Source organism: Excalfactoria chinensis, chromosome 5 (assembly GCF_039878825.1).
Source record: "Excalfactoria chinensis isolate bCotChi1 chromosome 5, bCotChi1.hap2, whole genome shotgun sequence".
In the NCBI taxonomy this organism is placed as follows: Eukaryota; Metazoa; Chordata; class Aves; order Galliformes; family Phasianidae; genus Excalfactoria; species Excalfactoria chinensis.
Window position 1 is genome coordinate 34,526,714 of NC_092829.1, and position 16,353 is coordinate 34,543,066.

The 16,353-nt window shown below is 44.1% G+C and overlaps 1 protein-coding gene across 2 annotated transcripts in view; it reads right to left on the reverse strand.

Moving 5' to 3' along the window:
* Positions 1 to 16,353, reverse strand: part of AMBRA1 (autophagy and beclin 1 regulator 1) — a 123,592-nt gene that overhangs the window by 99,858 nt on the left and 7,381 nt on the right. For both annotated transcript variants that reach the window (XM_072338664.1, XM_072338663.1), the window contains exons 2-7: positions 14,595 to 14,854; positions 14,286 to 14,344; positions 13,357 to 13,540; positions 12,571 to 12,743; positions 11,753 to 11,819; positions 9,701 to 11,160 (exon numbers count right to left, since the gene is read on the reverse strand). In XM_072338664.1, coding sequence (XP_072194765.1) covers positions 9,701 to 11,160; positions 11,753 to 11,819; positions 12,571 to 12,743; positions 13,357 to 13,540; positions 14,286 to 14,344; positions 14,595 to 14,729 — 2,078 coding nt within the window. In that variant the 5' untranslated portion in view covers positions 14,730 to 14,854. The remainder of the gene's footprint in view (positions 1 to 9,700; positions 11,161 to 11,752; positions 11,820 to 12,570; positions 12,744 to 13,356; positions 13,541 to 14,285; positions 14,345 to 14,594; positions 14,855 to 16,353) is intronic.

A 16,353-nucleotide genomic window follows, 5' to 3' on the forward strand; every position in this document is an offset into this window, starting at 1 on the left:
AAGGCTATGAAAACAGAAATCCCACTGCACATCCATCACTTCATTTCAAATGCTCTCGGGCAGGCTGAAATAATGAAAAGACCCAGGACAAGGGACGACCTGCAGGACTGTTCAGCCACTTTCCCCAGTCCTCCTACCTCACGAAGACGGGGGAAGATTTGATACTAATGCATTCTGGGCAGAAAAATGAATCAGTTTCCTGGCAGATACTAAACCCTGTTTATTCACAGACTTCAGCTCCTGCAGGTGCTTTCTTGTGAAGAGAAAGGGAGGGCGTCAGTTACATCACACAGACAGCCATTTGGCGCAATCAGTTAAATATGTATGTGCAAAATGTTTAAAATGCATGTTAGCTATTCAACAGACCAGAATGGCTCAACTAGAGAAATCAAGAATCTTCACTATTTTGGTTACTGTTGTATTACTGAGTCACACCACAGGTCCCTCTCTCTCCCTCCCCATTTGCTCCAGGCCCAAGGAGTGAATGTGCGCTCCACTGCAAATTCTCAGGCCCAGATTCTCTAATAAGGAGCGAATAATTGGATGAGGGCAATTTGTCCCCAGGCACACTGTGCTGTGTGCATTCATAAAGAGCGTGAAAAATAAGCATAAGCATGCAATATATGTAAGTGACTGCACATCTAACGATTAAGGGCTCCTATTAGCATTAAGAAGAGGCAGATTATACCGTCAACATCCCCAACTCCACCTCACACTCAAGAAAGCTCCAAAAATCCTTCACCTAAGATGGAGGAATAGGAGCTAAAGAAGTTAACCACCTCAAAGAGCACTATTAATTATGAGAGTAATCTCCTACACAGAGTATCACACACTCAAACCCAGCATGAATAGAAGCAACCTTTCCAGACCAAGCGAGCTTGCCTGGACCTGCTGTCCATGATGCTGTAGCAGGAGCAGAAATGTGCATGGAAGCCCCATGCAGCACAGGAGATGGACGACCTAGCAAAGAACAGCTTCCAAGGGAGGAAAGCCATGAGCACTTCTCCCAGCCTGTAGGAAAGCTGTCTTGTCAGCTCAAATAGCTGTCTTCCAACTTCTATGCAACCTGCATAACAGATCTTTATTTCCTTACAGACCCCCATACAAAAACAAAAGAAACCTCAAGTACCAAAAACTTTTCTGCAGGAGAAGCAACAGCATAAGACAGTTTTTGGAAGCATGCACCTCTTCCATTTTAATAACGGAAAAACATGTCCAATTTCTCTTGCTACCATCCAGGAGAAAAGAGACAAGTGAGCAAAAAGACAAGTCATAAAACAGTTCCATAACAAAGACTTGTAAGGAAACAACTTCTCATTTCCCTGAGACTGAATGAAAGCAAAGTTTATCTATTTCTTCTATTGGGGAACCCTTGATTCTAGGCCTGGACTGACAAGAAAGAGGTAAGAGAAAGGAAGTGGTTTAGCTAAGAAAACTCCATTCAGGTATTTGGTAAGGAAGCGCTGCTTTTGTACCTGCTCGATTTGCAAGCTGCTGCAAGAATCTGCTACAGCCATTGCTGCATATTTTAATTCAGACCAACAAAAAGAAAAGAAAGCTTAAGCCTTTTCCCAAGTTTGGCAAAGACTGGCCATGGTCAGCTTTCTGAAGTATGGTGGGAAGCTCAGCAACAGGGACTAACTCCCATTAGTCACTGCAAGAACGAAAGCACAGGAATCATTCTTTTCCCTCAAGCAATTCTCAGTAAAGAAATAGAAAAGCAACCGTGCATTATTCTTCAGTCAGGAAACCAGTCGTCAAAGGCAGAGGGAGGAACATTTGTACAAGAGGACACATCTTTCACTCGTCCTTCTACATAACAACTCACAGAATATTCAGGAGCTCAAACTTCTAACATCTCAGTAAAACAAAGTCTTTCCTGCCTACACAGACAGCACTCTCAGTATGGGGAAAGAAGACACACCAAAGCATGACAGTGGCAGAAAACCCTGAGCTGGCACAGAAGTGCCCACTTAGGTACCATCGTGGCCTCTCCCACAGTTCCGGCTGCTGTAACATTTTCATGAGGAAAACCATTTTTTATTTTCCATTGTTAAAACGGCCAAATAAACAACACCAGCCTATGGTGTGTCTATACAACAAATAAATTGCGTCCAAATAAACAACACTAACCTGTGGTGTGTCCATAGCCACTATGGTGTGTCCATAATATACACATCTCACCCACCAACACAGCTAGCAAAGACATCTTTGCTCCTGCATGTCCATGCTAACATTTCCAGAACTCACTCCTACCCAAATTTTGCCCTTCTCCCCTTAAGTCCCTTTTTCCAAACACAAACCCGAACCAGTCTGCTCTGGTTGCAAACCCCCCTAACAACATCCATTTATCCCACTCAGTACTGAGATATTACTCATCTCTAGTCACTGTTATTTGTAACAAGTGTCTTTGGAATTCAACAAGCTGGAAACAGCACAAACTTTTCCATAACTGCTATTTTATACACAAAGGCTACAAGGTTTGCAAGAAAACCCTCCTTTCCACAACACTTATGAAAGAACACTACTCTAAGACCTATATAATCTTTTTTCCTCATATACCTTACTTAAAGCCAGCTGTCTGGCCAAAATTCTTCAGTCCACATTTCATAGAGTCTTTCCAAGCTCCTCCTTGTTCAATTGACAACACAGCAAGAATTCAGAACATAAATGTTATTCCAGCAGGAAGGTGATGTCTAAACACCACCAGTTCAAACAAAACAGCCCAAAATAAAAGTGCCAGGACACAAAGTTAGCAGGGTTTCCAGTAGTGACAGGCCTGAGTTTAGGGGCCACAGACAAATGACAAACCCACTCAACAGCTACTGATAGATTTATTGGTTTAGATTTGGCAAAGGAAACATTTACACTGACATTTACTCCAAGCAGTCAGAACCGTACTGCTGCGTCTACAGCTCAGCAATGCGCTGTCGTTCTCCTGCTCCACTCCTCCTTTTTAATTGAACTTAATACGTCACTGCTGTAATAAATATTAAATATTTGAATAAACAAACCACAGTTGCTGTCAACAATTAGGAAAAAATAGTAACAACGCTGTTTTTGTTAATCAAGGAACAAAACAAGGTTGAACACAGTATGCATATGTTCTGTCTCCACCACAAAACACACTTGGTAGGTTTGGGCAAGGCTTCATTTCCCCCATGCTTCAGTTTCCTTCCCTTCAAAAAAAAAAAAAGAAAAGGCAGTAGCACTACATTCTTCTCTTTAATTGTAGGCTACCTCTGGCCATTCTGATGACACATTTCAGGCATGGAAATGTCTCATGAGAGGCAACTCCAAGCCCCTGACAGGGGACAGGGAAATATTTGGTAGGTTTGTTTTTAAGGATAGGATATGAATGATGCACAATTTACTGCTTTAAATAGTGAAAAATCTACCAGGAGTCAATATATGCACAAATCTCAACAGCCTGGTCGATTAAAGCAAAAACTAGAGCAACGCACAAGAGGCTCAGGCTCTAGCAAGAACTCCACAATCACCTTTAAAAGTAACTATTCACCTTTTCCATCTCATATACAGCACTTCCCATCACTAGGCAGGAATGTGGGTGCTCCTACTCTGACAAACTAGTTTAATCACAGCTTGGTCCCAGCCTGACCACAAGTCAATATCATAGCTACTACTTAGAGACGGAAGAGGCGTAAGAGGCATCCCCTCATAGTCATGAGTAAGCCATGCCAGTCTGCATCAGAAAAAACAAACACCACAAATATATGCATGTCATGGAAAAGGCTAAAAATTTAGGCAATGGTTCAAAGTACACTTGAACAAAAAAAATAAACTGCCCCATGGAAAAGGCAGTCACTCAGCCTCTAGTCAACACCTGCCAAGCATTAATCCAGAAAACAAGTCACATATGGAAGTCTTCAGAGGAAGGATGAGCACCCATTTAAGTGGGGACAAAAACCTTCAAGGCAGTTTTGTATATTACCTCCAGATTTGGTAGGAAATGAGTGATAATTCAAGATGAATTTGGTGAAGTTGTCGAGGTCTCTTATAGCTTCCACTTTCGGGTATTCATTTATTATAAAAAAATACCTGTTTCATCTCAAGATCCACAGCTATTCTTATAAAACCTCAGAAACACCAAGAAGCTGAGCCGCTCTCTTGTCTGCGTTCTGTATCAGTCTTTTCCCCTCCAGGATCCCTAGTCATGCCTTTCCCCGAACACCAAAGAACCTACAAGTGTATAACAATTAAGCAGATAAACTGCAATTTAGGACTAGGGATGGGGAGGGATGGGACCTCAAACTACATTTTTTCCCCCCGTTTACAAGAACTCAAACATTTCAGTTCTGCAAGGAGACCAGAATAGCAAAGAGTAAAAGCAACATTACCACCTTGTGGCAGCAAGGCAATAAGGAAATGAAAAGAGTTCAGAGAAATTAGAGGAAAACAGACTGCACGTTCCTTTTCATATCCTAGTGAGTATATGGAGGGCCACAGGCTCCCAGGAAGACCATCAGGAATGAAGAAAGGCGTTCTGTGAGCAGAAAAAACAGCATTTCTGCACCTGCCACCACTTTAGGCTCCTGTGGGCCTGACAGGAGCATAGCAGAGATCTACCACCACCCAGCACGTGAAACCACAGGTAGAGCACTGACATCTTTCTGAGGGCAATACCACAGCCAAATTCATTCACCACTCATTACCCTTTATGTAACTTCCTCATCTCAGCCAAGCTCTGCAGTCTCAGCCCAGGAAAGACAACTGGTCTCAGTATGCACAGCAAAAGCAGAGGTCACACTGTGAGGTGACCTTGGTCCCCAGGCAGAAGCTAACAAAATGAAAGACAAATTTCCCCCCGTCACTATTGCATGAAATCCCAGGAAAGCTCATCTGCATTTGTCATTTTGTGCATACTGCATCTAAGACTGGAAAGCACCAAAAGAAGCCATGTGTTCAGTCAAACAAGCAACTTAAGCAGGCCAATTATTTGCACGGTGCTGTGGATGCTGCACTTCTGTACACTCACAAACAAAATACAAGAGTTGATACAGATGTCCCCAGACAAAAGAAACTCCTCCATCTCATGTGGGCTCCTACCTGCACATGGCACAGTTCAAAAGATTTCTCAGATTTTCAGATTGCTTCAACAGCCTATCTTGTTTGCTCAAGTAAGCAAAGGCAAAACCATTCGCTATTCTTAACATAGACACAGAAACTGTCCATTTCTCAGCCTACAGAATTGGACCTCTAGAATGAGCACAATGGAGCAGTTAGACAAGCATTCAACTGCTGCTAGACAAAGCTTCTTAATGTAAGAACAAGGACAATAAAACACCTTTCCTCATCAAACACAGGCTTCTTTCAAACGCACCTGTCTAGAGGACAAGACCCATGTTTCATTTACAGTAATCCATTTAAATTTCTAGTGAAAGCAAAAGGTAAACAATATCAAAATTGCTCCCCTTAGCACACTGTGAACAGCGAAAGCTCGAATGTGTAGGCCTGTTTCTCCTAGTATATTTCTTTCAACTCCCCCAATCCAGAACAGTTTCATAAGGTAAGATTTGAGTTGCATGACTGTGGGCATGCAAATAGCACTGTTTGTTCTCTGCATCCATTCTTGAAAAGTTGTGGCCTACAGCATCATGCCAGAATGCAGAAGCAACAAATGATTTAAAAATCGAGACTTTTCTATGTGCAACAACTCACTAGTTCTGTAGACACCACTTGTATCCCACTAACATGGCCAGAGAAGCGGCATTTGGAGATTTGGATCAGTTTGGTTAGACAGCACTGCACTGCTCCTATTTCATTAGCTAGCTGAAATGCAAATCAGGAAGGACCACTGCTAGGGTTTTATACATCATTTTCTTAAGAAGTTGACATCAGCTCTACATGAGCAAGCGGCTGACTAGAAGGATTCTGTAGTATCCTTATTTAACTTGTCGCTATAAATATGAATTGGCCCATGCAACAACAATGGCTTGAAGTACTTACAGGATCTTTTTCCTCGCAAAGATTACAGCATTAACACAATGCTTTCTCAACCCATTTTTAATTAACAATTTACAAAAAAAAAATCATCAGTTGCTCAACTATCTTTCCTTCATCCTGATCTTGCCAAAAGCTTCTATCACCAATTTCATGCAGCATATTTCACAGACCAATTTCAGGGATTTCTAAGGCTCTTTTCACTTTGATGTTAGAAGCGAGGCAAAGATCAGTCCAGAGGGGGGAAAAAGACAACAACACCTTACATTTGAATTAACCAGAACATCTTGGAGAACCTCAATCCCACCAGTTTATGCTTAACTAGACTAAGACTCTCCCCGACTTCAAACATCACTCACACAGCTTCAAGCTCCTCAATGTCTGTATTGCTTTCAGGCCAAGTTGAAAATGACAAGGCTGCCATACTGTTGAGGCTCTCAGTGGCACATTTCTCCTATTAGAGGTGCCAGAGCTGTTAGTCAGGAGTAGCTTCATTACATAGTTATTAGTGCTTTCACAATTAGTCCAAGATAATTAACCCAGCATCATCAGAAAGAGAGTGGTTGTTTCCATAACCAGGTAGCATAGCTGCAACAACACAATTCAAAGAGGAATATCTTTCATTAAACTACCTACTGACTTAATTGACCCTCTATGGCAATGTCATCTCAGCAAGCTACTTTAAGTCAACGGAACCACGTCAAGAAATGGATACCACCCCAGCATAGGGAATGGGAATGTACACACAGTTTCCAGATGCAATTTTCATCTAAGAATTTTCAGCTAGTCTATGAATAAAGTGCTCAATTGTCCAATGAGGACATCTAATGGAGAAACAAAGAAGAACATAAGATAAGGCTCAGGGTAGGAGCAAAAACATGAAGGTCTTTAATGCTAAAACCTAATCTCATGTCCCCAGGTACAAAATTACCTTGATTATAAGTACGTAATTCAGTTACCACTTGTCCTCTCAGGCTTTAAGACTTACCTCCCCTCCCTATCACTTTCAGCATTACGTAACTTACATTTCATGAACCTTAGTCACTAATCTTTGCAGACTTCTGTAGCTGCAAAAATTAATACATATTTTGGATACTGCCCTATAGAAGTGGTTCCAGAACTGCCCATCATGAGAGCACAACCTGTGTCTGGGAGACTCTGGAGCTGGCCCTAAGGAGGCACATTCTAAAGCGTTTCACTAAAGGTTTCATGCTATAGAAATTCCTCAGGAATTAAGCCTACTTGTTGAGCTACACGCCTCAAATTCACCCATCCTACTAAAAAGCATCTGTTCTCAGAGGCAATCAGGTAGATAGGCAACTGACCCTGTGCAGATGCTACAGACATGAAGCAGACAGCAGCAACCAGCACCTGCAAAGTCACCCAGAGGTTCAGTTACAGGACTTCAGCTCTAAAGCCACAATCAGTTCAGCTCCTGTGTGGTGGGGTACACTGAGCTGTATGCCCCAGGAAACTGTTAAAAAATAGTAACTCCTACAGAACTAGCTGGAGGACTGTACCTATAGATTCCTTTACACCTCACTGTCCAAATAAGTACCAATAACCTGATCACTGCACTTGCCCTCTTTACTTCTGACACTGCAGCGGCTTAGTGCAGAGAACAAGCAAAGAAGTGGAGCGGAGATAAGAGCATGTAGAGCTGTTTCAGAAGAAAGATGATGTAAAGTTTAAGTGCCGTTTCAAAGGTAAATTTGCCAGTTCCTTCCCACCACTCTGCTCTTTTATATGGGTCTGGAGGATACCTGAAATAAACCAGCGTCAGGTAAGTCTCAGCCCAAGAAAGAAGTAGCTACCATGCAATCAGCTTGATACTCTCATAGCAGGCAATAAAAAACAACAACAACAACAACAAAATTGGGGCAAGGATTTAGAAGCAGACAAATAATTTCATGACCACCACAACTTACTTGCTACGCAAACACAGCAACAAGAAAGACAGCCACTGTTCCAGCCCAAGTATAATCAGCTTATCTGCAAGGAGGAAAGAATTCCCTTTCCTCAGGCACTCCTGTGTACAAAGCCTCATCAGTCAGTACCATTGGCACCAAACCTGGAAACTTTACTTTCCTAAAGCACACAGCATCCATTTCTGAGAAACAACAGGACTGAACTTCTCCTCTGGCAAATGCATATATCACTTGACCAAGAGGATGTCAAACTGAAAGCACTGGGGAAACCCTATGCAAAGAATGCCTATGTAGCTGAATCATTGCTGTAAGCCAGTGGAGAGCAAGTGCAATTTGGCTTGCTCTGTTTCCTCTAACACGTCTAAAGTCTTAAAAATCCTCCCAAAGCAGAATCACCTTGCTAAAAAAGAAAACAGCAAGCCCTATAATTTCCAGTGATCAGCAGGCTCCCAGACAGCTCTCACCAGATTCAGGTGAACAGAAGCCACTTTCAAAACTTATTTCCATATCGAAGGCAAGCAAAGCACATGGGTTTAATCAACCACTCACAACCCAGGTATATGCCCAACCATCGGACATGGAGCTTTACTTTTTCTCACCTTACACGGCATCACCATTAATCAGTAAATGACTGTTAATCCTTCCAACTCAGCAACTCTCAACAAGACAGAACACTCAGCCCCACTGAAAAGGGCTTGTGGATGGCAAGTTTGGATGTGAGCCAGCACTGCGCCCTCACAGTCCACAAAGCCAACCATACTGTGGGCTGTATCAAAAGCAGCATGGCCAGCAGGTGGGGGAGGTGATCCTGCCCTTCTGCTCTGCACTGGTGAGACCTCAACTGGAGTACTGCATCCAGGTATGAAGTCTCAGAACAGGAGAGATGTGGACCTGTTGGAGCACATCCAGGGGAGGGCCACAAAAATGATCCAAGGGATGGAAATCCCTCCCCTACAACAACAGGTTGAGAGAGCTGGCATTGTTCAGCCTGGAGAAGGCTCCAGGGAGACCTGATAGCAGCCCTTCAGTATCTAAGGGAAGGGGGGGGGGGGGTGCTAAAAGAAAGAAGGGAACAACCTTTAGCAGGGTCTGCTGTGACAAGACAAGGGGAACTGATTTCAAACTAAAGGCTGGGAGATTTGGATTGGATATAAGGAAGAAGTTTTTTACAATTAGGGTGATGAGGCACTGGAGCAGGTTGCCCAGAAAGATGCTGGATGCCTCATCCTTGGAGACATCCTAAGTCAGGCTGGACTGAGCCCTGAGCAAACTTAGCTAGCTGTAAGTGCCCCTGTTCATTACACGGAAGTCGGACTAGGTGGCCTTTAAGGGTCCCTTCCAACTCAAACAATCCTATGATTCTATGACTCAGAAAAGCAGCTCTCAACTCCTGCTTGATCTCCCATGCGTAATCTGGGCAGATTCTCCATCCAAAGCATGCACATGATATGACATACTAAGGACTCCAGCATATCCTGTGTTCCCCCTCTTCTGCAACATCTGAACAACATCAGGAACACAGCTCATGCCAAAGCTTTGCTACAAGAGCATGTCCTTTTGCCTGTATGTGCTATCATCCTCCTTCCCCATTAAGAGGCCTGCTCCATGCCCTTACAACCTTCAGAACCTATAAACAGAATGACAACAGCAGCTATAAAAGACATCAATGCAGATTTTCGGTGTTTTCATCTACACAAAAAGCACATGAACACGTAAGAAAAGGTTTTAAACGCTGAAAATACTGAAAAACTCAGACCAGATGGAACAGGCTTAAGAAAAAATGTAGGAGGAAGGCCGGGCATATATCTTACCTCCTGAGTGAATCCTCCTCTGAGCTTTCCTCAGGCATTTCCTGGTTTAAGGCCTCCTGTGATACATTCCCAGGTCTGCTTGAAGCCGACTGGCTGTAAACTCTCTCCCAGTGCCCCGTCTCCTGGTTAAAGACCACTCCCACGGTCCTCTCCTCCTGCGGGGTGGAAGAGCTGCCCAGCTGCAGCCTGCTAGAGGCAGGAGCTCTGCCCTCGGTTCTCTCTGCAGGCTGCACCTGGCTGGTATTTGGAGGCACACCCTCAAATGTGCTTTGGACCTGCCCTGGTGTGTAGCTAGGCGTGCTTCTTTCCCAGCGCAGCGTGTCATTGTTAAAGGTCAGCAGGTTATGACAAGCGCGACAGCGGTTCAGGTGACCCCGGGATAAATTGGAATTGTTTTCACTGCTGTGTGGAGTCTGCTGATGGGAGGGACCAGGCCGATCAGGCTCAATGTTGTTGTTGAGCATTTCTTGAGCCTGTTGCGACTGGCTGGGCTCCCCAGCAATTCCCTGATCTAACTCCTGAAGTCGGTCATATTCCAGGAAGAATCGCCTCAAATCACACTGGAGCTCATTACGGATGCTGGCCGGATTGCTCGGGCCAGTGCCACTACCACTGTCCGCCTCAGCCCCTGGGGCTAGGAAGCCTCTCCCTTCTGTTGCAGAGGTATAGACTGATGCCTGGGAACCTCCCTCCTGCTGCCGCAGCACCGACAGCAAGCTCACGGAGGAGGCACTGGTCCTAGGGGGAGGCATGGCTTCCAGCTCTGACCGGGAGCTCATGTTCAGCACTGTCCTGGACCAGTCAGACCCTCCCAAGCCTGAAGCCATCTCTCTTGCAGACTGCTGGTAGCGGGACTGGTGGCCTGCCAAGGGCCCGCTCAGGGACCGCCGCGTGGGGCCCAGGCTAAGGTTGCGCAGGGTGTTGCCAGCAGCGCTGCTCTGAACTGTGCTGAAAGCAGAGGGCCTGTTAAGTATCCCCTGCTCCTCCTGTGCTACAGATGCCTGCTCTGGGGGCTGGTAAGGCTCTGTCTGCACAGAGGAGAAGGACGTGCCAGTGGCCCCAGAAGACGTGGAGGGTGCATTTTCCTGGTGTGGGAAGAGAGAAGACGGAAGTCTTGCACTAGAGCATCGGCTGCAAAGGCACAACATCCCCAAGTGCTGGCAGCACTCTGCTGTGGGGTAGCTGACACGCTCCCGGAGCCTGTTATAAACAGATGCCCTTGTGTTCTCACTGGCTGGAGGCGGAGGTGGTGGTGGTGGAGGCGGTGGAGGGGATGGGGTAGCAGAGTCTTGAACACTGTTTTGCTCTCCCACCTGTATGCCAGAGGAGCGGGAGGACAACATATGCAGAAAGTTGTGGAGGAGAGGTGTACGCCTCACGGGCTGAGAGGGAAGGATAGCACGCTGGCGATAATGCGGCATCTCTGTGCTGTCCACGGAGATTTCCACTTCCTCATCACTCTGCAAAAGGAAACAAAGTTCAGCTTCCTCAAAGCAAAAATCCTACACTTCCAGATAAACGCAAGAAAGCCAACTACTATCCCAGACAGATGAAAGGATGTGATAAAGCCTCTTCCTAGAGATGAAAAAAAGTCTGGCATTGACTTGCAGGAAGCCAGACTTCAAAGGAGCTCATTTTTGGGATTCAGACAAGCTCTTCCTGCAGCCAAGCAAGCTTCAACGGCACACAGTTTATACCAACAGAATCAGCAGCATCTGAGAGTCAGCAGCTGTGGAGAAGTACTGCTAATCATACCTTGCATAGCTTCAAATCCAAGAGAATGTCACAGAACAACTGAAAGAGCAGGGGCATGAGAAAATCTGTCCCACCACTAATGACAGTGGGGCAAAACAAGCACACTTAAGAGTTCTTTAATAGTCTTGCACATTACGTGAAAACATTCCTACGACCAATCAAGCTGGGACAGAACTCAGCTTGGAAAGTCTTCATATTTTTTGAATAGTATAAGGCTGCTTAGGAACAGACTAGGGCTAATACATGTGGAGCATCTTGTAAAGAATTAGCCAGTGCGGGTACTGACACTACCCTTACCTGCTGGTTGGAAGGGTTAACAATTGCTGTGAGCAAGTAGTGTCCCAAGGGATCAAACCGTACCAGCCTAAAACAAAGGCAAAGACAGTATCAATCCTCAGTTCACATTCCACATTGACACAGGGAGTTGGACACAGCACAACAGAAAATCCTACATGAAATATATGCAATGAGAATGTGACTACATTACAATCTTTGCTTCTGAAGGATGTAAAAAAGCTGATGCGTTAAGAAAATACATTTATTTACCTGAGGACTGCAGTTATTTTTCAGTCCACAGCAACACTACAGAGAAGTTAAAAGCTGGAAGCAAGCACGCCTGTATCAGTTGAAACAGCCAAGAAGTTTTAGGGAAGATGTACATACATATTACAATTTAGAATTAAGTACAGAGGGAGAGGTTAACTCCTCTTGAATGTTTCCTCACTGCCTTAAACTGCTCAAAGGATAGCATCAAGTTTCCAGCAAGTTTTCTCTGTAGTTGCACTTGCATAGTAGTTCAGCACTCTCTTCCAGCAACTTCTGGGTTCTCTCATCCTTAATGCTGACAAGCTTAATAACCAAGTTTACAAACAAAAACGGAGTAGATCCAAAGACATTTATAGGACTATAAATAAGAACAGCCAAACTGATAAACTATTTCCAATTGCTTTGCCTCCTGCCCACAGAACTCATTCTACTAGTCTGCAACTCTTTGACCGTACAATGCTTCTCTCCACTCTCTCTGTGTGCAGTATCCCACAGGAACAACCCTCAGCCCCCAAGCCAGACCATTTCTTCTAGATAAGCATTCACTGCCCCTGGAAACAGGAACTTACCGGACCCGCTCCATTTCACTGGCTGTTTTCACCACTGCAAAAGGCTCTCGACGGCTCCAGTCCCAGAAATGTATCTCATTGGCTGTTGCAATCAGCAAGAGCTGAGCCGTAGGATGAAAAGCAAGCGATGCAATGGCATTGTTGCTATCTGTAAACCAGCTTTCACTTCCACCCTGGGTGAGGAGTCAAGAATCACAAGCAGTTTATCATGGAGTTTGAGATCATTGAGATCATACCTACAGCATGGAAGTTACATATTTTCAACAGCAACAGCCACTCTAATATGAGTCCATGTCCAGAACATAGCACTGTCTGCAAGAATGACCACAGAAGTATTTATACTACTAAGCGTGTCTCAAGCAGCCCATACAAATGCTGCCTTTCAGAGCAACCAGGTGAATACACAAGTTTTGTCTTGGGGAAGATCATTCAGCAAAGCAGAACAGGCAGGGTAGAAGCTTCTCTAATAAAAAGTTCAAATATGCCCAGTGGAATGAAAGATGTCAAGTCTTTCACATAAGCTAAACAGGTACCTTGCAAAAAGTTCTCTAGAAGTAGAGATGATCTGTATCACTCATACCAAATATATGTGCCGGGCTAAGAACAACAACCTACCTGGCCTGACTGAACGAAGAATCTGTTGTTATCTCTCTAGACAAAGGAGCATGGCTATCATCTGTTTTACATAAAACTTCCAAATGGGTTTCTTACCAGGCAACATTTGGGAAACAATTTCAGACTAAAAAGGTCAACCACCCACCAAATACAGTTTCAGGAAAGACTTACATGTAGATCCCAAATTCTAACCTCCCCATCTAGGCATCCTGAAGCAATGAGGCCTGGGATGGTGGGATGGAAGGTCACACACCAGGGAGTGCGGCGATGTCCAACCAAGGAATGAACGCATTTGCCCGTTTTCACCTCTGTGATGTAGATGTTGTGGTTCACATGTGTGGAAGCCATTAGAGTCCTGGGAATGCAGAAGGCAGGATAAACATCAGCATGAAAAGAATACAACAAGACCAAACTGTGGTTAGCTTCAACTAAATAGGGTCTTTCCACTTCTAACCCGGCTGCAGTCCCACACAGAGCCCCACACTCAAAGGATAAGAGGCTATTGTATCATCAAAGGCAATAGAGATTCTTGTGACCAGACTTTGGGGTTCATGCAAACAAGCTCAACAGATCTGCAAGTACAAACTTGACTTTTACAGTCAAGAGAGTGAATGTACACCTCAGAAGAAACTATTTTGACTGATAGTTTAGGGTGAATAAACATTCCCATTTTTCCACACCAGCTCAAACAGAGTCAAGCGACACTGAGAGATCCCACCTCCATTTCTGTTTCCAAACATAGGCATCAGTCTGCTCTCTTCTCTCGTCCTCAGTATCCCAGTGGATGTGCCCCAACACTTGGTATGTTGTGATGAAGCACCCTTTACCCCCTCAAGTGTTTTTTTTAATGAAATCTCGTGGCAACCATACAAATCCTTCTTCCTTAGAACTACACATCACTTGGACGTGTCAGAAATTAAGTAACAGCTACGCCTGAAGCTGAGAGATTAGGAAGGTGTGCAAGTTCTGTCCATGCACATCAGGAACCAGAAGCTTCTCTTGACTGTTCAGGCTTGAACAACTCAATGGGCACAAACCTCCTTCACTTCAGTAAGTGCAAGGAGACTGCTGAAACAGAGAATGAACTAGGAGTTAATTACCTGTCTGGACTAAACGCCAGCAAGAAGGTGGAGCGTGGACTGTCTGGTAACTCAACTTTCTGAAAAAGCCAACAAAGCAGGAAGTGTTGCATGTGTCATAAGATCATACTTGAACTGTAAGCCACACAGACAATAAGGGGAACCTGCTGCAGGAACATATCTATTATCACACCACTGCAGGAACTGAATACAGCCAGAGAGCATATCAAGTATCACACATCAAATATACAATCATGAGAATTTATTTCAAATCCCTGCCTCCCACCCCCATCTCCAGCATCAACCTGCACACCTCTTCCACCACCTTACCTTGCCCTCCCATTTCATCCATCGAGTTTTATCCTCCACCAACTCCTGCAGGAGCCGCTGAGCTCCCAGTGCCTGGGTACCTCGTTCCCTACCCCACAGGATGCGGACCGCATTCTTCTCCGGTACAACCTTCATGACTCTCAGCAGCCAATGTGACAGCAACTACTGGGAGAAGATACCAGTGGGAACCTTCCAGATGACAACCAGCACCAAGCTACCAACAGGCTATCCACATTTCAACCTTTTATCTTCATGGAAACCTAGAAAGAAAAGAGAAAGACAAGAAAGGCAGTTTTTAGCTGGATGAAAAAAGAACACTAAATCCCATTACACCAGATTTAAGAGGAAAATCTCTCTCTCCCCCAACCTTTGCTGCCTTCTTCCACGATCAAGACCCAAATTTGACAGTTTTGCAATGAAAGACTACTTTAAAAGGTTTCTGAAAGCATCCAGCCCCTTCCATACACAGATGTCCTAGATAGACCACATTTAAAGAGAACTAAAATACTGGACTCGAAAACTCCCACCCCTCCCAACATCTCTTGCTGTACATAATAAAGAAAGAAGATTTATAAACTGACAGTCCTTGAACCTTAAAGAGATATCTCTTATCTGGGAAGACTGAGGTAGTAAGAGAAAGAGCATTAAAAAATTGACAACATGAGAAGACTCTGGGAAATCACGCAGATTTCAATAGCACCAACCTGTAGCACTGCAAAGGTTAAACAACTGGCACACCTCAAGTCCTAATTATTTTCAATTCCATCCCAACAGTTCACAGTGTATGAAAACAACCACTTATCAAACCAAAGCCTTTCACTGAAGGCTGTAGTGGTATAGTGGCCAATTCCATTGAGATGACTCATTCTGTCTGCAAATCATCTTTCCATCTACCCCGTACTTAGAAAAACAGTTCATCCAAGTAATACCAAATGGCAAAGATTAATACTTTTAGTACACTTTGAGCTACCAAGGAAAAGCATTTAAAACATCTGGGTGTTTTTGGTTTTTCTTTTTTTCCTAAAAAAAGTTCTTTAACAGAAGCAAACATAGCAACCCTAAAAGCAACCATGTTACACAGCCTCTGGATGGTCTCACACACAGGGGTTTGTTATCAAAAAGCTCTCCAATTACACTTTTATTAGAACAGACAGAACAAGGAACGCTGCTGCAATGCTATCACCTTTTGATCCCAGCAAAGTGCATATACTACTCTGTCATCTCTTTACAATGGAAAGATCTAAAGAGGAGTCCTCCCAGCTTCACGTCACACTGAACAAAACCACCCATATACTACTGTGAAGAAAAAAACCAAAAAACATTGAACACACCATACATCACCAACAGGAAAAAAGATTCATGTACACAAGAAGAGCTGAATTTTTATGTGACAGAATTCAAAGCAGCCAGCAGCAAACCTTCCCCTCCTCCCTAAAAACAAAAAGCCTCCTGAGCAGATGATTGAAGACAGCTGCTGCTTACAGGGAGGAACTCAAGAGATAAGCCAGGAAATAAGTCCTGATAAAGCAGACTAGTCTTTATTTGTAGAAGTTCAACAAAGTGCAATGAAAGTAACGAACAACTGCATCGGCCTTCCTAGAAAATAAATTCAGAGCAGAGAAATTCAAGTTAGCTGGAAATTCCCTGATGCTTAATATGAACAACATGGAGATCTTCTATTTTTATAGAGAAGCTAAACTCCTCAGTATAAAGTAAACCTTTTGAGAATCTGTGAAAGCCAGCCAAACCTTAGATAGGA